The sequence below is a fragment of the Amblyraja radiata genome, chromosome 8 (assembly GCF_010909765.2).
Source record: "Amblyraja radiata isolate CabotCenter1 chromosome 8, sAmbRad1.1.pri, whole genome shotgun sequence".
Classification (NCBI taxonomy): domain Eukaryota; kingdom Metazoa; phylum Chordata; class Chondrichthyes; order Rajiformes; family Rajidae; genus Amblyraja; species Amblyraja radiata.
This window is the reverse complement of record NC_045963.1, coordinates 75037500-75060854: the sequence shown is the minus strand read 5'-3', so window position 1 is coordinate 75060854 and position 23355 is coordinate 75037500. Positions and strand designations below refer to the sequence as shown.

General features: G+C 44.6%; 1 protein-coding gene across 5 annotated transcripts in view; it reads left to right on the top strand.

Moving 5' to 3' along the window:
• The window catches only part of pak5 (p21 (RAC1) activated kinase 5), a 161457-nt gene extending 146177 nt beyond the window's left edge, over positions 1–15280 (top strand). For all 5 annotated transcript variants that reach the window (XM_033026239.1, XM_033026242.1, XM_033026240.1 and 2 more), the window contains 4 exons: positions 7348–7474; positions 8087–8212; positions 9154–9288; positions 14115–15280. In XM_033026239.1, the coding sequence (XP_032882130.1) occupies positions 7348–7474; positions 8087–8212; positions 9154–9288; positions 14115–14270 (544 nt within the window). In that variant the 3' untranslated portion in view covers positions 14271–15280. The remainder of the gene's footprint in view (positions 1–7347; positions 7475–8086; positions 8213–9153; positions 9289–14114) is intronic.
• The last annotated feature ends 8075 nt before the right edge of the window (positions 15281–23355 follow it).

Genomic DNA, 23355 nt, shown 5'->3' with positions numbered 1-23355 from the left:
TGATTTAAATCGAAGATGGACATATAAAGCTGGACTAATGACGCAAAAGGTCACCTCTTTTCTCCATCAGAGATGCCGACTGACCTGCTGAATTACTTTGGCTTTTTGTGTCTATCTTTGGTTTATTATTGTCGTGTACCAAGATATACGATGTGATATGATAGAACTTTATTTATCCCAGGAGGGAAATTGATCTGCCAACAGTCATAAAACGCAAGATACATGAAACATTAAATAAAAGTGACGAGTGGAAAAGATTGGGGATGTGCAAAAATTTTGGGGGGGGCGAAAGTGAGAGTCAGTCCACCCCACGACAGAAGGGGGAGGAGTTGTACATTTTCATACCATGAGAAGCTTAGTTTGCCTACATTCCAGTCAAACCATATTATACTGTACATGAGGTCTATCAAGCCATCCACAAGTATGACAGGTAATGCAAAGCACAACATACCAATGTGCAGACAATAACACAGTAGTATAGCATGGAATTCATTGCCACAGACGGCTGTGGAGGTAAAGTCATTGGGTATTTTTACGGCGGAGATTGACAGATTCTTGATTAGTACGGGTGTCAGGTTAAGGGGAGAAGGCAGGAGAATGGTGTTGAGAGGGAAAGATAGATCAGCCATGATTGAATGGCGGAGTAGACTTGATGGGCCGAATGGCCTAATTCTGATCCGAGAACTTATGAATTTACTGCTGTAGAAAAAGTGCAGATTAAAAAAAAGTGTAAGGACTGCAATGAGGTTGCTTGGGAGATCAGAACTATATCGTAGTTTCATGGAAGTCTGATAACAGCGAGGAAGAAGCTGTTCCTAAATCTGAAGCTTCTGTGTCTTATTCCTGACGGGAGAGGGGAAAAGAGGACGGTACGGTGGCGCAGCGGTAGAGTTGCTGGCTTACTGTGCTTGCAGCACCGGAGACCCGTGTTCGATCCCGACTACGGGTGCTGTCTGTACGGAGTTTGTGGATTCTCCCCATGACCTGCGTGTGGTTTATCCGAGATCTTCGGTTTCCTCCCACACTCCAAAGACGTACAGGTTTGTCGGTAAATTGGCTTGGTATAAGTATAATTTGTCCCGAGTGCGTGTAGGATTGTGTTAATGTGCGGGGATCGCTGTTCGGAGCGGACTCGGTGGGCCGAAGGGCCTGTTTCCACGCTGTATCTCTAAAACTAAAAAATAAATAAATAAGAGGGAATGACTTGGATGAAAATGATCCTTGATTATGTTGTCTGCTTTCCCGAGGCAGCGTGGTGTAGTTGGAGTTGGCAGAGAGACTAGTCTGCGTGATGAACTGGGCTACCTCCACAGTTCTCTGCAACTTCCTGCCATCGTGGACAGAGCTGTAGCCAAACCAAGTAGCTGTAGAAGTTGCAAGTGCAACTGTAGAAGTTGATGAGAGACTTTAGAGTTACAGTATAGAAACAGTCCCTACAGCCCGCTGAGTCCTCTTTACTCTTCTTCCAAGAGTGGCTAACTCGTTTCACACTGGGGTGGGGCTGGGTGTAAGCACTGGGGAATGGAGTGAGTGGAAAGGGGAGGAGGGTGGTTTGCAGCGTTAAAGCCAAAAGTAATGGGCCAGAGCATGTTGGGCTACCATTGAAGGATGTGCATGATGAAACCAAGTGGATTTGGAGAGTTCAGGTATACTTGGAATAATTGACCTGAAGTGAGGAGGTTGGCGAGGCCACATACCTCGAGCAGTATGTCCTCACTGTGTCTCCAACCACTGTCCCTTCCAATTCCATTCACCGCCAGCAGTCATGGAAAGTGATCTCATGGAACAAGCTTTACCTCCATGCACCACCCCCGTCAAGTCCTGCTGCTGCCACGCTTGTGCAGGAAAAGGAATGAAATGTGATTATATATAATTATATGTGATAAATTACTTTGTTAAAGAGCTGTGTTTGACTTGTCAGCAGTGCCTATGTAGGTTGAAAGAGTATGAGTTGTCTGAATGTCAGTGTGCAGATAAATGGGTGGATAGATTTATGAGGATGTGAAACTGGAGGGGGAACAGTTACTAAGCAGAATGCTACTGCATTTAAACCCTGGCCATTTGACCCATGTCAGACAGGATCCGAATAGGTGTAGAAACAAAGAATTGCTGATGCTAGTTCAAAATACCAAAGGTAATCGACACATAAGTGCTGGAGTAACTCAGCGGATCTGGCAGCAACTCTGGAGAAAAAAAGGTTAGATGACATTTCAGGTGGGGCCCCTTCTTCAGGCTGCTAGACACCCCTCTGAAGAAGGATCCCGACCCATAATGTCACCTATCCTTTTTCACCAGAGATGCTGCCTGACACCTTGAGTTACTCCAACACTTTGTGTCTATCTTTGGTATAAACCATCATTGCAGTGCTTTGAACAAAGACACAAAAAACTGGAGTAACTCAGCGTGTCAGACAGCATCTCTGGTGAAAAAGGATAGGTGACATTTCTGGGGCAAAGGAGCAGATGATGTCTCGGGTCGAGACCCTTCTTTGTTTTTTGTTTCTACATAAGGTAATATGTGTTATCTGGAATCCCTCAGAGCTCTGCATCCTAAAGCAAAATATTTAAAAACACTCAAAGCATTTGGTGAAAGTGGAACCATTTAAATGTATAGAGAAGTGTGTGATGAGCAGTTAATACAGTAGGAAGTGTGAAGAGTAAATTACCTTTTTTACTATGTCAGCTGTATTTTCAGATGTGATATATAATTTTTGTAAATGTGTAGGAAGGAACTGCAGATGGTGGTTTAAACCGAAGATAGACACAAAAACCTGGAGTAACTCAGCGGGTCAGGCAATCTTTGTAATGTCTTTCACAATTTATTTATGAAGGTAGAACCTTGCTAGGAACTGGCTCCTTGGTTGGGGCTCCTATTAAGCCTTTGTCCTGGGCATCAATGATTAGTACGGGTGTCGGTGCTATAGAGAGAAGGCAGGAGAATGGGATTAGGAGGGAGAGATAGATCAGCAATGATTGAATGGCGGAGTAGACTTGATGGGCCGAATGTCCTAATTCTGCTCCTATCACTTATGAACTTATGAAATGTAAAATATGATTGTAGTAGTTCAAGAAAGAAAACGAGAAATATATTTAAATGACAGTTGTTGTGCACTTGTTATTATTTTATGTTAGCTTTTTAAACTCCATGTTTTTAATGCATCTGTCTTTTTATTGTCATTGTGATGTTTCATTGCTCCATTTCACCCATTCCTCTCGCATTTTACCCGCAGTGGGTTTCTCGAACAGATGGTCTCATGGTCCATATGGCCGATCAAGGATACACACTGAACCATTTCCCAGTAGGTTAACAAATCTTTGTGCATGGCATGCCAAGCGCAATGGTAGAGATTGTCATCATGATTTATGCTATAATTATCAATCCTAATAATTAGTATTTCTTGGCTTTTTTTATGCATTGGAAAAGATGACAAGATGATCTATTTTTTACCCTGAAAAAAGATTTTTCGATCCCAATTTATTTCAATTTTACCCAACACCATGATTAATCGCACCCAATATTCACACAAAATGTTTTTTAATTTTAAACCTGGCATTAAACAGGAATAGAGCCACCTACTGAAATGTTTGAGTGTTACTGGCAGTGAATTGCAATCTGATCCAACAGCAGGCAACCTCGGTAGACAATTGACACGGAATTCAAAACAATAAGCAGAGCAGCAGCGAAGGCATTTGGTCCATCAAGTCTTTAATGGCTCCTTCGAAGAACATTTAGTTCCATACTCTTGCTCTTTTCCACGTATCTCTGTAAGACCTTCTCAAGGTATTTATCTGATTCCCTTTGCAAAGTTGTAATTGAATCTATAACTACCATCAGTTAGGTTACGGTTTTGGTCGGGTTTATTTCAAGGGAGGAGAGTAAATTTACTACTGGGGTCATGTGGAGTAAGAAGGAATCACCTTTGCCTATCACATTGCTCCTAACTCATGCTTGAAATTATGGAGGATGATTCATGCACAAGCCAATTTTCCTTGACCAACTTGGGTCACGTGTTGCAAAAGGCCAATCAGGTGCCCTTTTCAAAGAAGCTGCCAGTGATATGTGCTTTAAACTCCGCAAGTAGTCTTGGCAGTCTGTGTGGAGTTTGCACATTCTCCATGTGACTGTGTGTTTCCTCCGGGTGCTCCGGTTTCCTCCCACATCCCAAAGACGTGCAGGTTTGTAGGTTAACTGGCCGCTGTAAATTGCCCTTGGTTTGCAGGGAGTGGATGAGAAAGTGGGATAACACAGAGCAAGTGTGAATGGATGGTACACAAAAATGCTGGAGAAACTCAGCGGGTGCAGCAGCATCTATGGAGCGAAGGAAATAGGTGACGTTTCGGGCCGAAACCCTTCTTCAGACTGATGGGGGGTGGGGGGGAGAAGGAAGGAAAAAGGGAGGAGGAGGAGCCCGAGGGCGGGGGGATGGGAGGAGACAGCTCGAGGGTTAAGGAAGGGGAGGAGACAGCAAGGGCTAGCAAAATTGGGAGAATTCAATGTTCATGCCATCCGGACGCAAGCAACCCAGGCGGAATATGAGGTGCTGTTCCTCCAATTTCCGGTGTTGCTCACTCTGGCAATGGAGGAGACCCAGGACAGAGAGGTCGGATTGGGAATGGGAGGGGGAGTTGAAGTGCTGAGCCACCAGGAGTTCAGGTAGGTTATTGCGGACTGAGCGGAGGTGTTCGGCGAAACGATCGCCCAACCTCCGCTTAGTCTCACCGATGTAAATCAGCTGACATCTAGAGCAGCGGATGCAGTAGATGAGGTTGGAGGAGATACAGGTGAACCTTTGTCGCACCTGGAACGACTGCTTGGGTCCTTGAATGGAGTCGAGGGGGGAGGTGAAGGGACAGGTGTTGCATTTCTTGCGGTTGCAACGGAAAGTGCCCGGGGAGGGGGTGGTACGGGAGAGAAGGGAAGAATTGACAAGGGAGTTGCGGAGGGAGCGGTCTTTGCGGAAGGCAGACATGGGTGGAGATGGGAAGATGTGGCGAGTGGTGGGGTCACGTTGGAGGTGGCGGAAATGGCGGAGGATTCATTGTTGTATTTGCCGGCTGGTGGGGTGAAAGGTGAGGACTAGGGGGACTCTGCCCTTGTTGCGAGTGCGGGGATGGGGAGAGAGAGCAGTGTTGCGGGGTATGGAAGAGACCCTGGTGCGAGCCTCATCTATGGTGGAGGAGGGGAATCCCCGTTCCCTGAAGAGCGAGGATATTTCCGATGCCCTGGTGTGGAACGTCTCATCCTGGGAACAGATGCGGCGTAGGCGGAGGAATTGGGAGTAGGGGATGGAGTCTTTACAGGGGGCAGGGTGGGAAGACGTGTAGTCCAGATAGCCATGTGAGTCAGTGGGTTTGTAGTGTATGTCGGTCAGAAGTCTGTCCCCTGCGATGGAGATGGTGAGGTCAAGGAATGGTAGGGAAGTGTCGGAAATGGTCCAGGTGTATTGGAGTGCCGGATGGAAGTTGGTGGTGAAGTGGATGAAGTCAGTCAGTTGTGTGTGGGTGCAGGAGGTGGCCCCAAAGCAGTCGTCAATGTAACGGAGGTAGAGGTCGGGGATGGGGCCCTGGTACGTATTGAACAAGGATTGTTCAACGTACCCGACAAAGAGGCAGGCGTAGCTGGGGCCCATGCGTGTGCCCATAGCTACGCCTTGTGTTTGGAGGAAATGGGAGGAGTCAAACGTAAAGTTGTTGAGGGTGAAATGGATGAATTGATGGTCCGAAGAGCCTGCTTCTATGCTGCCTCTTTCAATCAATCAGATTAATTAATTTTGATCACTTGGAATCTATTTACTGCTTTTATTTACATTGGATGAATTGTCAAAGTATTCTTATGTGTAACCATTCTGTAATATGCAAGATTACAGAAGATTCTTCCAGCTGTATTTGGTGGTTGTAGCAATTTGTGGCGTTTATACACTCAATGGAATGTTTTCACCCATTGCACATTTGAGAATTTTTCAGACTTGCATTTTACGTAAGTGAACATTTGAGTTGCGTATCATATGTGAGTGAAGATCCCTAAGCTGAAAGACACTATCTTCTAACTCCCAACGCTGAAATTCACCAGTCTACACCTGTATATTCATATGCTTTTGCCCTACCCATTTTTAACTTTAGGTGGCTGCATGGAACAAGCTGCCGGAAGAGGTAGTTGAGGCAGGGACTATCGCAATGTTTAAGAAACAATTAGACAGGTACATGGATAGGGCAGGTTTAGAGGGATATGGACCAAATGCAGGCAAGTGGGACTAGTGTAGGTGGAGCATGTTGGTTGGTGTGGGCAACTTGGGCTGAAGGGCCTGTTTCCACGCTGTATCACTCTACGACCCTGTAACTTCCCGAGCAAGGCTGCAAAATTCGAAAGCATTTTCAGGTGGCTTGATACTTTCCTAACGTGCTCATCACTGAATCCTTATCAGCAGTAGAAATGAGCTTCTGACAAATATTCTAGATCTAAAGATCAAAACCAGTATATTTAACCTCAGTGCTTCTTTAGTTCACAAAAAGATGCCGGTTGGCAAATCATTCCTTGTTACTAGAGTCTGGTGGATCACCAGCCTATAAGCTGCATAAAATGTTAAAGGGCCTGATTGGGAAGATGCACAGAGTATCTTGCCCGGAGTAGCTGAATGGAGGACCATAAAACATTGGTTTAAGGTGAAGGGGAAAAGATTTAATAGGAATCTGAGGGGTAACTTTTTCACACAATGGGTGGTGAGTGTATGGACCAAGCTGCCAGAGGAGGTAGAGGCAGAGACTATCCCAACGTTTAAGAAACAGTTAGACAGATACATGGATAGAAACATAGAAAGTAGGTGCAGGAGGAGGCCATTCGGCCCTTCGAGCCAGCACCGCCATTCATTATGATCATGGCTGATCGTCCCCAATCAGTACCCCATTCCTGCCTTCTCCCCAGGTTTGGACAGATAGGGCAGGTTTGGAGGGTTATGAACCAAACGCGGGCAAGTGGGACTAGCGTAGCTGGGACATGTTGACCGGCGTGGGCAAGTTGGGCCGAAGAGTGTGTTTCCACACTGTATCATTCTGTATTTAAAATGTGAAAATCTAGTTTATAACTTTTTAAGAGTCGCCACTATGCAACTTTTTTAGTGGAGCACATGATGAGGTGAAACACTTATCAAAACGTTTAGATTGTCATTAACAAAAAACAGAAAGCAAAAAACATTATGTGCAGAGGGTTAGTACAGAGGTTAGAGTTTCTTTGAAGAGCATACAATAAGTCTATGAAACAGGTAATGAAAACATCAGCAATCAGCCTGGAGACAGAAAAATCTTTTGACATGGGATAAAGTAGTTGTGATCATGTTTTTTTTTCCAATTGCAGAATGAATGAAGAACAAATAGCAACTGTTTGCTTATCTGTTTTGAAAGCTCTAGCATATCTACATTCTCAAGGTGTTATCCATAGGGATATCAAGAGTGACTCCATACTTCTCACTAGTGATGGAAGGGTAAGCACTATAGTTACTTCCTACAATCCAGATTTGTGGTTGTATATCTTAATTGGATTCTGATTAATATTAATATAATTTGAATCTTTAATAATCAACAAGAAGTTATTTTTTTTGCTCCCCCAATAGTTGTGTTTCAACTTGTCTCCAATTTTAAGTTAATGGAGATAAAGGGATAAACATCCAAAGAATACAGAACCGTATGGCACAGGACAGGGACAGGCCCTTCGGCTCACAAAATACGTGGGAAAGAACTGCGGGTGCTGATTTACACCGAAGATAGACGCAAAATGCGAGGGTAATCGAAGGGCCAAATGGCCTCCTGCACCTATTTTCTATGTAACTCAGCAGGTCAGGCAGCATCTCTGGAGAAACGGAATGGGTGACCTTTGAAGAAGGGTCTCGACCCGAAATTTCGCCCACTCCTTTTCTTCGGAGATGCTGCCTAATCCACTGATTTACTCCAGCTTTTTGTGTCTATCTTCGGTTGTGTCGAACATGTTGCCGAGATAAACTGCCCCAAGTGAACCACATCTGTCAATTTAATTTGTTCATTTCTTCTTTTTAAATGCAGCAAAGTGATTCAACTAGATTGCTTTTTATCTTTTTTAGATTAAATTGTCGGATTTTGGGTTTTGCGCCCAAGTGTCAAAAGAAGTCCCCAGGCGGAAGTCACTAGTTGGCACACCATACTGGATGGCACCAGAGGTCATCTCTAGATTACCGTATGGAACCGAAGTAAGGACAAGACCATATGTTGTTGTTCATAAGGTCATAAGGAATAGGAGTAGAATTAGGCCATTCAGCCATTCGTCTACTCCGCCATTCAATCATAGCTGATCTATCTCTCCCTCCTAAACCCATTCTCCTGCCTTCTCTCCATATCCTCTGATACCCGTACTAATTAAGAATCTATCTATCTCTGCCTTAAAAATATCCACTGATTTGGCCTCCACAGCCTTCTGTGGCAAAGAATTCCACAGATTCACCACCCTGTGACTAAAGAAATTTCTCATCTCCTTCCTAAAAGAATGTCCTTTAATTTTGAGACTATGACCTCTAGTCCTAGACTCCCCCACTAGTGGAAACTTCCTCTCCACATTCTCATTTTCACCCTACAAACAGCTTACAATGGCCTGTTTCCTTTATCATCATTTTTTTTGTTGTTGCATATCTTTCATTCGTTGTTCTTTATCTCTCCACATCACCGTCTATACCTCTCGTTTCCCTTCTCCCTAACCAGTCTGAAGAAGGGTCTCGACCCGAAACGTCACCCATTCCTTCTCTACAGAGATGCTGCCTGTCCCGCTGAGTTACTCCAGCTTTTTGTGTCTATCTTTAATTTAAACCAGCATCTCAGTTCCTTCTTACACATTCTATCCAAGCCTTTCACTAATGTGTATGTTTCAAGGAGATCCCCCCCCCCCCCTTCATTCTTCTCAACTCAGGTTCAGCAGCTTTCCAGCCAAAATGCATGTTGCTACTCTCTGAATTATAAAATTGTAATGAAATGTCCTTCAGTCTTTTGAGCCCATTTGCACAAGAAATTGTTGAATCCTACATTCCATCCTAACTTCAGCGACTATGTTTCAGGCTATAATCTTACTGCATTATGCATTAGTGCAGTAATCATTGTGTTGGAGTATTTGCATGAATGAAAGGACATTACTGTCTTTCAGGTGGACATATGGTCTCTCGGTGTGATGGTGATAGAAATGGTGGATGGGGAGCCGCCGTACTTCAATGAGCCACCACTTCAGGCCATGAGGAGAATACGAGACAATCTTCCGCCAAGGTTAAAGGATATGCACAAGGTAGAATTTGTATGTTCTTTCAAAAGATTCCATCAAATTCACCTTTTGATGAGTCACCTTAAGAAGGCTTTGAACAGATGAGTGCAAAACACATTCATGGCCTTGGTTTCAAGTCAATAGACAGTAGGTGCAGGAGTAGGCCTTCGAGCCAGCACCACCATTCACTGTGATCATGGCTGATCATCCCCAATCAGTACCCCGTTCCTGCCCTCTCCCCATATCCCCTGACTCCGCTATCTTTAAGAGCCCTATCTAGCTCTCTCTTGAAAGCATCCAGAGAACCTGCCTCCACCGCCCTCTGAGGCAGAGAATTCCACAGACTCACCACTCTCTGTGAGAAAAAGTGTTTCCTCGTCTCCGTTCTAAATGGCTTACTCCTTATTCTTAAACAGTGGCCCCTGAAGTCACTGATACTACAACTTATCCATGTCATTTAACTTGATGGCATATTGATTTAAATGGAGTTGGAGTACCGTAAATGAGGACATGAGTTTTAAATATCTGGGAGTCCACATCTCCGAGGATATGACATGGGCATCACAAGCCTCAGCACTCATGAGTAAGGCAAGGCAGCGCCTTTACCACCTCAGGCAATTGAGGAAGTTCAGAGTGTCTCCGAGGATCCTCCAGTGCTTCTACGCAGCGGCGGTGGAAAGCATCTTGTCCGGGAACATTACCATCTGGTTTGGGAATTGCTCTGCCAAGGACAAGAAGGCTCTGCAGAGAGTAGTGCGTTCGGCCGAACGCACTATGGGAACTTCACTTGCCCCCCTGCAGGTACTATACATCAGGAGGTGCAACTCCAGAGCCAACAATATCATGAGAGACCCCTTCCACCCCTGCAACGGACTGTTCCAGCTGCTACGGTCAGGCAAACACCTCCGTTGCCATACGGTGAGAACGGAGAGGTTGAGAAGGAGTTTCTTCCCAGAGGCCATTCGGACTGTAAACGCCTATCTCACCAGGGACTAACTCTACTGAACGTTTTTCCTTCCATTATTTATTATGTAAAAGAATATGTGTGTTATGATTGTGTTTATAGTTGTTTGGTTGTTTTGCACAAAAGTCCGCGAGCATTGCCACTTTCATTTCACTGCACATCTCGTATGTGTATGTGACAAATAGACTTGACTTGACTTGACTTGAGTCCAAGCAATCCCCATGATTTGTGAAGCCTTCTCAGAAGTCATAATGGAAAAATTGTAGTTTGAGGTGACAACTTCTCTCAGCTATTTGACGAGAATGATTTGGGAATTAACAAGGTCTGGTCATGTGAAGGGAGCAGAATTAAGCTACTCGGCCCATCAAGTCTACTCTGCCGTTCAATCGTGGCTGTTTTAGTTTTAGAGATACAGCACGGAAACAGACCCACCGAGTCCACGCCAACTCAGAACCCAATGGAATAAACATTGAATTTCCCAATTTTAAGGAACACTACTATCCTTTTGCCTCTTTCTTTCATGTACCAATTCCTCCCGCTAGTCCGCCCTCTTCCACCTCTGATCAAAACTCAAATTTCTACGTGGAATCTAATTAAAACCTATACAGCTGTAATGCGGGTTGTGACCCCTTTGATAAGTGGTCACCCTAAATTAAAGATAGCACTTCACAACTCTTACGTCATAGGAGCAGAATTAGGTTATTGTGCCTTTCAATCATGGATGATCTATTTTCCCCTCTCATTCCCATTCTCCTGCCTTCTCCCCATAACCCATTGAGATCATTCTCCTAAACCTCCTGAGAAAAGAAAAGAGCCTCAGTGAGTAAGTCGCATTTGAACTATCAGTTTGGTCAGTTTCTGTTGAGATGGCAGAGTAAAACCCCTGTCCCACGGTACGAGTTCATTCCAAGAGCTCTCCTGAGTTTGCCCTGATTCGAACTCAGAGATTTACGGTAATGGCCACTCGTCGGTACTCGGGGCTCTCGTGGACATTTTTCAACATGTTGAAAAATCTTCACGAGTCTTCCCGTGCTTACCTGCCGTTGGCGAGTCTTCCCGAGTACCTGCCATTAGCGCTAAGAGACGTTCCCGAGCTCCGACGTACCCACTACCTTCATTCTCCATGCTTATCACGAGTCTGATTTTTTTTTTAAACTCGGGAGACCTCTTGGAATGAACTCGTACCGTGGGACAGGGCTATTAGAAACACTCTGATAAAAACAATGAATAGACCAACTCTTAGCTGCTTGCACATAATCCACATTCCTCCATTCCCTGCATATCCATGTACCTATCAAAAAGTTTCTTAAATGCCATATCATATCTTAATCTATATGATCAGGAAATAAGTTCCTCAGCACTCCCTACAACAATTTGGTTACTATTGCTGATTGACCTGCTTTTACTTTCAAAGTGCAACTTGTTGGAGTTTCGTTACCTTTAACGAAACCGTAGAAAACCAAAGATGATTATTCCTTGAATGTAATTTGTCTGTATGATCCTGTAGAGTTTTAATCTGTTTTGATGGTTGGCTTTGGTATATCAGTCATCCATAATAGTTTTAACAGTCATGTAATGAATCTAATACACAAGTATGGTGGCACAGTGGTAGAGTTGTTGCCTTACAGCGCCAGAGACCTGGGTTCTATCCTGACTATGGGTACTGTCTGTGCGGAGTTTGTACGTTTTCGCGTGGGTTTCCTCCGGGTGCCCTGGTTTCCCCGCACACTCCAAAGACGTGCAGGTTTGTAGGTTAATTGGCTTCAGTTAAAAATTGTAAATTGTCCCAAGTGTGTAGGATAGTGCTAATGTATGGAGGTGATCGCTGGTCGGTGCGGACTCAGTGGGCCAGAGGGTCATTTACTGCGCTGTATCTCTAAAGTAAAGTCTCAAGTGAGGGAAAATTGTTTAAAATGAGTTGGAAACAGAGAGAAGATGCATGTAATTCCTTACCCGTCTCCCTTTGTATTACTGATTACTTGGTGGAGTGTGAATTGCTCAAACATTTTGAGGCGGTTGTGGGGAAAGTATCTAATCTTTCAACGGATTGTAAATGGGTTGTTTTCCATTGAAGTTCTTGTTTGTACTTTAATTTCATGGTGTGTGCACGTGCGTCTGTCTCTGTCTGTTTCCAAATGCTGAACTGTAATGCTTTCATGCTCTGCATTGTTTCACTAACACAGAATTTGTACACCCTTCATGCAAGTAATATTGTTCCCATGCATAAATGTGATTCATACATTTAGTTTTATGCCTTGTCTGCGCGAGGATAGACGAGAGATTTTTTTTTTGACTGAATAATCATGCCTCACCCAAGGGTGCTACACTTGGTGGCACAACCAAGTTCTCAGACAGCTGGTACCATTCCTGGAACAGAGGCGAACGAGCAAAAATGCTTCCCCACAAACATCGGCATGAAATGTCTACTTCAAAGCATTTGTACCGGCAGGCCAATCTCAGAACATCAACGGAGGCAAGTATGCTGCAATCTGCTCGGGATTGGAAAATGGACGTGGACTTGGGGGAAAAAAGCGTCTTTCCCTCAGACATTGTGGCTACAACACTCCGGCCAGACATTGCCCTGTGGTCCACAACAGCCAAGTTGGCATACGTTATGGAATTGACGGTACCATGGGAAGATGGTGTTGAAGAAGCTTATGAGAGGAAAAAGACCAAGCACTCTGAACTGGCAACTGAAGCTGCCCAGAATGGCTGGAAGACCAAGATTTTCCCTGTAGAAGTGGGAAGCAGGGGATTTGTTGCTACATCTACGACCAATCTATTGAAGATAATGGGGGTGAGGGGTCGCTCCCTCCAACAAGCAATCAAGTCATTGTCAAATTCAGCAGAAAAAAAGCAGCAATTGGCTTTGGATTAAAAGAAAAGACAACAATTGGGCAGCAAGATGAAGACAGGAGGGTATGGAACTGAGGGGAGTGTACCTGGGACGCCAGGTATCACCGTTCAGCTCTCTGGAGGCGTTGTGGGCTTATCAATGAAACGTCAAAGAAGGAGGGTGCCCACCTGATGACTCCGATGACGTACCTACCCTACCTTTCACCACTCCAACCCCACTGCCAATATTAAGAGTGCCGACTTATTACAGGGATAGAAACATCAAGTCCTATTAGCTCTACTGTCATGAACTAATACAATTATATAATAAAAAGATGGTGATGCAAGATTTTAGTTTAGTTTACCTTTGTTTAGTTTAGAGATACAGCACGGAAACAGGCCCTCACCGGGTCCGCACCGACCAGCGATCCCCGCACATTAACACTATCCTACACACATATGGACAATTTACATTTACACATCACCAATTGACCTACAAACCTGTATGTCTTTGGAGTGTGGGAGAAGACCGAAGATCTCGGAGAAAACCCACGCAGGTCACGGGGAGAACGTACAAACTCCGTACAGACAGCACCCGTAGTCATCATGATCGAACCCAGGTCTCTCGCGCTGCAAGCGCTGTAAGGCAGCAACTCTACCGTTGCGACTCCATGCCGCCCCTATTTATTAAATTATTAATTCTAATTATATAATAAAATAATTAAGGATGATGTAAGATTTATTTTTAAAGTATTTTTTGTAAATATATCATAAAATAATTAAGGGTGATGTAAGAATTATTTTAAATTATTAATTGCAATTATATAATAAAAGAATCAAGGCATCAATGTAAGATTTATCTTTACATTTTTATTCTAATTATATGATAGAATAATTAAGATTTATTTTTACATTATTATTTAATAATTGAAATTAATTATTTAATAATTTAAAACTAAATCTTGCATTGTCTTTGATTCTTTTATTATGTGTTAAATGTTACTGAATTTCAGGTTTTTGAGAGCCCTTATTTAATGTTCTTTCTCTTTAGGCTTCATCGGTGCTGCGGGGATTTTTGGACTCGATGTCAGTGAGGGATCCTTTACAAAGGGCATCTGCCCAGGAGTTATTAAAACATCCATTCCTCAAGTTAGCCGGACCACCCTCCTGCATTGTACCTCTCATGAGACAATACAGATACCGTTGAATGAAGTGGATTTAAGAATCTTAGCACAATGTTCGTACGAAATTTAAGCAATTCAGGATAGCATCAGAAAATGAAGAATGAAGAATATTAATATCGATGGCTGGACAAAAATTTTACACAGCGAAATAAAGTAATTTACTAAATCTATTGTTCTAGGAGCTGCCTGAGCTACCATTTTCCTATTTTTGGATTTACAGTGCCATGCGTAAACAGTCAGGCAGTCGTGAGTAGTATCTCCCATAACGTGGCTCTGTTGGCTTTGAGTGCTGTAGTCTTGAACGTACTTTCCTTGGGAGGTCAGTTTGTCTGCCTTTCTCCATGAGCCAGGGATGGCATTCACATCAAGTTCTCTGGCTCTGACATTGTATTAGATTACGGCACACTTAGGACTGATTGAGAGAATTTTGCTCATTGAAATGTGTGGGATTTGTATTTCTCTAAAGTTGTGACTCTTCTTTGGTAAGCACTTTTCTACCATTCTGGCTGTGCACTGTGTTCTGGATTGGATTTGTACCTTACTGGGATTTCTTTTCTGATGATCTAAAACAGTATTTTGTGGTGAAGTGACTGTTGTGATAGCAAACAGTATTGAGAGGGGTTTTGTTTTTCCCTTGATGTGGGAGGGGTGGGTTAGGAACTTTATAAACAAATAAGCAATGAGTTGCAGAACATAACAGACTTGTTCAAAATATTACTGAAACAGTTTGTTTCTGACCTGAGGCACTAATGAACCTGTTCAATTTGATAAAGTAACAGTTTTGTTTAATCACGTGTTATTTAATGACTTTTTAAAATATTTTTGCTGCTTTCTACTCGTAAGTGAATGTTTATTTCATTAATCTAAATGTGATGTTTGTGATGCGTGATTGCATGTTTTAACAGTCATGCAGAGTTTGATGGGAAATTAGTAAGCTATAGTGCGGCGTGGAGTGAAATATGTGCGTCCCTATAGATGAAATAAATGATGCTGGTTATTTATTAAAAATAAATGTCTTTATTTTGAAGTCCAATGCTTGCAAAGAATGACTCTGAAACATTAATGGTTAAAATAATGTCAGGTATAACTCATCATTCATATGGCCCAATGCTAAATAAAGTTCAAGTTACATTTATTGTCATCTACACCAATTGGTGCAGTGAAACTTGAGTTATCATGCAGCACACAAATAAGATAAACACAACACTATAGAATTTAACATAAAACATCCCCCACAGCGGAATCAACGTTTCCCACTGTGAGGGAAGGCAACATAGTTCAGTCCTCTTCCTCTTGTTCACCCACGGTCGGGGCCTATTGAGGCCTCCGCAGTCGCCGTAACGGCGGCCCGATGTTTCAGGCCCTCTCGCCGGGATGATGAAACTCCGGCGTCAGAACGGAAGAACACTCTCAGCGGCTTGGAGTTTCCGAATCGGCCGCTTCCTACCGGAGGCCGCGGCTTCCGAAGTCCACAGGCCGAGCTGGACGGAGCTCCAACACTGGCGATCTTCGGCGAAAGATCCCAGGTCTCCGCGATGTTAAAGTCAGCGCCGCCCGTGGCTCGCTGCTCTGCAGACCACAGCTCCACGGTGTTAAAGTCGGCAGGCCCAACACTCCGGAGCTCCAACACGGCGATCCCCGGTAAGGCATCGCCCACTCTGCGATGGTACTTCAGTGCTGCGCCGCTGCTGAAGCTCTGGCCACTCTGCCGTGCATATCCAGTTGGTAGGCCGCGGGGGGGGTGGGGGGGGGCGAAGATGTGGTTCGGAGAAGGTACATCTTCGACCAGGTAGAGACTGAGAAGACGGTTTCCCCCTTCCACCCCCACATAAAAAAGACTAAAAGACCTCCAAAACTTTTAGACAGACTAAAAATAACAAAAAAGGATGAAAGGACAGACAGCTGCTGGCGGGGCTGCCACACTCAATAGCGCCACCACTCATTCAGGTCAGCATTTGCAATGAAGCTAACAATAATGGGCCTGTCCCATTTAGGCCATTTTATTCGGCGACTGTCATAGTCGTAGCAGGTCGCCGAAAAAACGACGACTGGACTCCCCCTATGACAATGTCCACGACTATGTTAAAACAACCTACCACCTAGTCGACGGCAAGCTACGGCAAGCTACCGACAACTGGCGACCCATCAGGACGTCCACCTGCGACCACACCTATGACAAGGTACGACCCTGTCGGCGACAACTTAAGACAATTCAGTCGCCGGTACCTGTCGTAGGTTGACGTAGGTAGTCGCCAATGGAATTCACTAAAGTCAGCACCTGGCGACAACCTACGTCACCTGGCAACAACCTACGTCAGGAGAAGTCAAGCTACGCTCATTGGCATCAAGCCAACTGTCGCCGAAAAGTTTTGAACATTTCAAAATCCAGCGGCGACCAGAAAAACGCTACGATTCTTTGGGCGGCTGAGTAGCCGACTCATGACCCTACAGGCGACACCCCAGACGCCTATAGTCGCCAAATAAATAGCCTAAGTGGGACAGGGGCATAACTGCAGCATTTCAGCACACTTGTACTTTAACAAAGAAGTTCTGAAACTTGTGTAAGAAGGAACTGAGGATCCTGGTTCACACCCAAGATAGACGCAAAATTCTGGAGAAACTCAGCTGGGTCAGGCAGCATATCCGGTGAAAAGGAATAGGTGACGTTTCGATTTGAGACTGCCTGATGAAGGGTTCCGACCCGAAACGCCACCTATTCCATTTCTTCAGAGATGCTGCCTTCATCCCAAACTTTCCCATGCCAACCAACATGCCCGATCTACACAATTCCCACCTGCCTGCGTTTGGCCCATATTTCTCCAAACCTTTATTATCTACGTCCTGTCCAAATGCTTCGTAAACGTGATAGCACCTGCCTCAACCACCTCCGTTGGCAGCCTATTCCATATAAAAAAGTTGCCCCTCAGGTTCCTATTAAATCTTTCCCCCTCATCTTGAACCTAAGTCCTCTGGTTCTTGATTCTCCTACTCTGGGTAAAAGACTGCATTTACCCAGTCTGTTCTTATCACTATCTTATACACCTCTATAAGATCATCCCTCATCCTCCTGCGCTCCAAGGAATAAAGTCCTAGCCTGACCAACCTCTCCCTACAGCTTATGCCGTCTAGTCCTGGCATCATCCTCGTAAATGTGTGTCTGGACCTGACACACATCCGGATAATGCCAATGAATTAGAGACTTGCCTGCAGAGTCCCAGACATTCCAAGTCTGTAGATTTGTTGCACCTCTGTGCTCCCCATGAAATGGAGTCGCCTTGTAGAGATTTTATATCTATCCGTATCTATCCATTGCATCCATATCTAGACCGAAGTCGACCATGGGACCATGATAAGGATTTCAGTAAAGACTTACAGAGCAGTGGATTAAGAGGCAAAGGAAAGGTAAGTTATTTTTAATTGCTTCCCTTGAGAGTCATAGACTCACACAGCGTGGAAACAGGCCCACCTCGCACACACCAACCAACATGTCCCATCTACACTAGTCCCACCTGCCTACATTTGGCCCATGTCCCTCTAAACCTGTCCTATCCATGTACCTGTTTAACTGTTTCTTAAACTTTGCAATAATCCCTGCCACAACAATCTCTAGTTAATGTTTTTAATTAATTTGGTGCTTTAATTTTATTTTCTACAAGCCAAAATGAAAAGTAAATAATTTAATCTTTAGAGGTTTTAACCTTTATGTCAGTGATATTTTAAAGTGCTCTCTCCACTTCAGTAGCTGGCTTATACACACAACGCTGGAGTAACTCAGCGGGACAGGCAGCATCTCTGGAGAGAAGGAATGGGTGACGTTGCGGGTCGAGATGCTGCCTGTCCCGCTGAATTACTCCAGCTTTTTGTGTCTATCTTCAGTTTAAACCAGCATCTGCAGTTCCTTCCTACTGTTTCGGGTCGAGACTTTTCAGCGTCTGAAGAAGGGTCTCGACAAAGGCACAATCATACTCGCAAGAGTGTAAAAATAGTAATTCCACTGAGGCAGTACACAAGCGTAGCTACGTTTCTGGCACTGTCTTTTACCCTTCACGTTCAACGTTTTTAAAGATGTCAGAGCGTTAACATGACCATAAAGGCCCTTGGTCCGGGTGACGGCACTGTTTTGTAGTTGCAGATGATGATGTTGAGGTCCTCCGATGCCTTAAAGAATGAGTCGACTGGGCTTATATTCACTGGAAGTTAAACTGAGGCTTGAAATCATTTCAGAAGTGTTACATTATTGAAATGTCAGAGAAAGTTGGTTCAGAGGGATATGGGCCAAACGCAGGCAGGTGGGACTAGTGTGGATGGGCCTGTTTCCACGCTGTATGACTCTATGAATACTATGGAATACTACATGTAGGCGGCGCGACTCTCGTCTGCAGCGGCCTCTGCAGTCCGTCTGCGTTTTTATTATTTTATGTCTATGTTTTTATGTAGTTTTTGTTATTTTTGTTGGGGTATGTGTGTGGGGGGGTGGGGGGGGTTGGGGGTAACTTTTAAATCTCTCCCTGCACGGGAGACCCGACCTTTTCTTTGTCGGGTCTCCGTTGTCGTTGGGGCTGCAACGAGGAGCGGCCTCCAACAGGAAGACCGGGGACTCTGGTGCCGAACTCACCTCACCGTCGCGGAGCTGGCCGAGTCCAGAGCGGGTGGAGCTGTGGTGGACGCTGCTGCGGCCCGACCCCCGGAGCTCCGGTGGCTGCAACTGCGGGTTTGGCGGACGGCACCGGGAGCCCGCGGGTCCCTGGAGGGAGACCGCTTTTCCGGGCTCCCGCAACGGCGACTTCTCCCGCCCGAGTTGCGGGGTTGAAGAGCTCCTGGAGCGGGGCCTTACATCACCGCCCCGCACGGCTTGGAATGGCGGCGGGTCTCTGCGAGCGCGCGCCGGGGGCTCTAACACCAAGACCCGGTGTGCGACCTTGCATCACCCGGCGTGGCTTAAATGACCACGGGACAATTCGCCATCGCCCGCCGGGGGCTTTGACTTTGACTTTGACTCTGACATCGGAGGGGGGAGTGCAGTGGAGAGAAAAGTTTTTTTGGCCTTCCATCACAGCAATGTGATGGATGTTTATGTAAAATATGTTGTGTCTTGGGTCTATTTGTTTGTAATGTATGGCTGCAGAAACGGCATTTCGTTTGGACCTCAAGGGGTCCAAATGACAATAAATTGAATTGAATTGACTATCCAACTCTGAGAGTATTGCGTACAGTTTTGGTCTCCAAATCTGAGGAAGGACATTATTGCCATAGAGAGAGTGCAGAGAAGGTTCACCAGACTGATTCCTGGGATGTCAGGACTGTCTTATGAAGAAAGACTGGATAGACTTGGTTTATACTCTCTAGAATTTAGGAGATTGAGAGGGGATCTTATAGAAACTTACAAAATTCTTAAGGGGTTGGACAGGCTAGATGCAGGAAGATTGTTCCCAATGTTGGGGAAGTCCAGGACAAGGGGTCACAGCTTAAGGATAAGGAGGAAATCCTTTAAAACCAAGATTAGAAAAACTTTTTTCACACAGAGAGTGGTGAATCTCTGGAACTCTCTGCCAAAGAGGGTAGTTGAGGCCAGTTCATTGGCTATATTTAAGAGGGAGTTAGATGTGGCCCTTGTGGCTAAGGGGATCAGAGGGTATGGAGAGAAGGCAGGTACGGGATACTGAGTTGGATGATCAGCCATGATCATATTGAATGGCGGTGCTGGCTCGAAGGGCCGAATGGCCTACTCCTGCACCTATTTTCTATGTTTCTAACTCCCTCCATTCTGAACAAAAATCAGGTGGAATGTTGCTCATTTGTTCTAGTATATGTTAATAATTCCATAACTTTAGTTAGATTTTAAGCGATACGTCCAGGTTGGTTCTACAATTAATTACTAGCACCTCAATTTCCATTCGCAAGTCAATCTCAGTGTCCTGGGTGGGTGTGTGATATGTCAGCTTAGATTATGCATGTGTCAGGCCGGTATGATGGATAAATAGAGATGCTGCACTTACATGACAAGAGAGTAATGAGGATAATCGCAGGTGTCTTTGAGAGTGTCACCAGCATATGTGACAGTGAATAGAAAGATATGAATCCAATATTTTTATATCTGTTGTCAGATTAAGAGAGCAAAGGGACGATAATTAAGATCAGCAAGGTGAATATGTGATGAAAACTAAATTAGAATAAAAGCCAGCTAATTCCCTGGATCTGATGATGGGTTACATTGAGGGATTGTAGAGGATGTAACTACAGTGGTAGACAAAAATGCTGGAGAAACTCAGCGGGTGAGGCAGCATCTATGGAGCGAAGGAATAGGTGACGTTTCGGGACGAAACGTACCACTAAAACAGAGGATGTTTCCACTAGTGGGAGAGTCTAGGTCCAGAGGCCATAGACTAAAAGGACTAAGTTTAGAAAGGAGGTGAGGAGGATTTGTTTTAGTCAGAGGATGGTGAAACTGTGGAATTCATTGCCACAGATGGCTGTGGAGGCCAAGTCAATGGATATTTCTAACACGAGATGGAAAGATTCTTGATTAGGAAGGATGACGGGTTATGGGGAGAAGGCAGGAGAATGGGGTTGAGAGGGAAAGATAGATCAGCCGTGTTTGAATGGTGGAGTGATGGGCCAAATGGCTTAATTCTGTTCCTAGAACTTATGAGCTTATGATTATGATATTGAGGAGAACATTTGTAATAGCGATGTTGATTGAAGGATATTCTTTGGCAATTACTACAGGATTGACTCCTCATCCTCTTCAGAATATTATTCTATCTGTCTGAGAGAGCATCTGAGGATAGACAAAAAATGCTGGAGTAACTCAGGCCGTATCTCTGGAGAGAAGGAATGGGTGACATTTCAGGTCGAGCCATTTCTTCAGTCTGAAGAATGGTCTCGACCTGCCTGTGCTATAGATCAATCACTATAATACTGATCTGACCCATGCCCGGTTTTACTATATTGCTGACCCAATCCATGATCCATGCTGGGTTTTCACAATGCCACCTTGTGGTATGCGGTTAGCTGGGCAAGGCAGACAGTTTTGATAAAGATGTAAAACTACGCAGAGGTTTTTGTGTAGTCTCTGACTTGTACATGGATATTAAACTTTATATGAAGTTAAACGACTCGTTGTTTCACTACTTCATACATGTCCTGCTGAGTTACTCCAGTATTTTGTGTCTATCTTCGGTTTAAATCAGCATCTGCAGCTCCTTTGTACACAGAACGTCTGAAGATATCAATATAGTCTAATCAAAAACGAACACTGTGAAAACTGATGCAGTGTTCAACATTGCCTCACTGCTTTGGAGTGTCAGTTGGATTTCTGTCCTCAACTTTCGTAGAATTTTAATTCACAACTTGAGGTTGTGAATTAATTCACAACTTGAGTGGAAAAGACTACAAAAAGTAGTAAACACTGCCCAGTCCATCATCGGCTCTGACTTCCCTTCCATCGAGGGGATCTATCGCAGTCGCTGCCTCAAAAAGGCTGGCAGCATCATCAAGGACCCACACCATCCTGGCCACACACTCATCTCCCTGCTACCTTCAGGTAGAAGGTACAGGAGCCTGAAGACTGCAACGACCAGGTTCAGGAATACCTACTTCCCCACAGCCATCAGGCTATTAAACTAGGCTCGGACAAAACTCAGAACATTAATAGCCCATTATCTGTTATTTGCACTTTATCTGTTTATTTATTCATGTGTGTATATATTTATATAATGGTATATGGACACACTGATCTGTTTTGTAGTCAATGCCTACTATGTTCTGTTGTGCTCAAGCAAAGCAAGAATTTCATTGCTCTATCAGGGACACATGACACTTGAACGAGGTTATTACTAATATGCTTTTTAAGCAAAGTTGAAAATCACTATCAATTGCTTTCCTGTGCTAATTGTGTTAATTACAATTTTATGTTTAAAAACGTGCATGGAGCTCCATCCAATTTAAGCAGTAACTTTTAAAATACAATCTAAAACAATCCTAACGGAGCTCGATTTCTTTCATTTTTTTAGTCAGTTAGCTACTACCGGCTCAACTTGTAAATTTTGTCATGTACCAAAACTATAAAGACAACTGATATATTTTTAACTTTGATTCCGATATTCCCATATATCTTGATAATTTGTAGTGTTTCAAAATGGATGCAAATTTAAGCAACTTTTCGTACTGATTGTTTTGAGAGATACAGCGTGGAAACAGGCCCTTCGGCCCACCGAGCCTGTGCCGACCAGCGATCCTGCACACTGCATGGGCAGCGGAACCGGGAGGGGGGCTAGGGGGGCTGTAGCCACTCCATTTTTTTTTGGCGAGACATGCTTCATAACCCGAAATTATCCGGCCCGCAGGCGTATTTTTCTCTTCTTCTGAGGACCTCCGCTATCCAGAATCTCAGAACAAGCCGCACAGTGGTGGAAACGGACTGCCCCCCCCCCCCCCCCCTCCAAAACTCCCCCTCCCCCCCCCCCCCCGCTTAACAGCCACTCAATCACAGTGCGGTTCACAGTCGAGATATGGGGCAGTGAATGAAGTGCTGTGATTAGCTGCCCAGCGGAAGGGAGGGAGGGGAAGAGAGAGAGAGAGAGTTGCTCCCGAGAGAAAGAGAAAGTGAAAATGAGAGGGAGAGAAAAAAAATAGCACATTATAGAAATGATAACACATTTAAAAAATTCCACCCAGTTTTTGGAGGTCGAGCAACAACAAAAAATAGTAATTGTGACACCATCCCACACCATCCCCCCGCTCCGCTCCCTCACAGGGTACCCCCGAGGCCGGTGATAAATGATCGCTCAGCCCCCCCCACTTTCAAAAACGTTCCGTGGCCCCTGCACTGGGGACAATTTACAGAAGCTAATTAACCTACAAACCTACGTAGGAAGTATTTTTATCAATCAGATGCTGGTTTAAACTGACGACAGACACAAAATGCTGGAGTAACTCAGCGGGACAGGCAGTATCTCTGGAGAAGGAATGGGTGACATTGAGGGTCGAGACCCTTCTTCAGACAAGCCTGCCGTCTTTGGGATGTGGGAGGAAATCAGAGCACCCGGAGAAAATCCAAATGGTCACATGGATGACATACTCCATACAAACACATCACATCACTCCAGT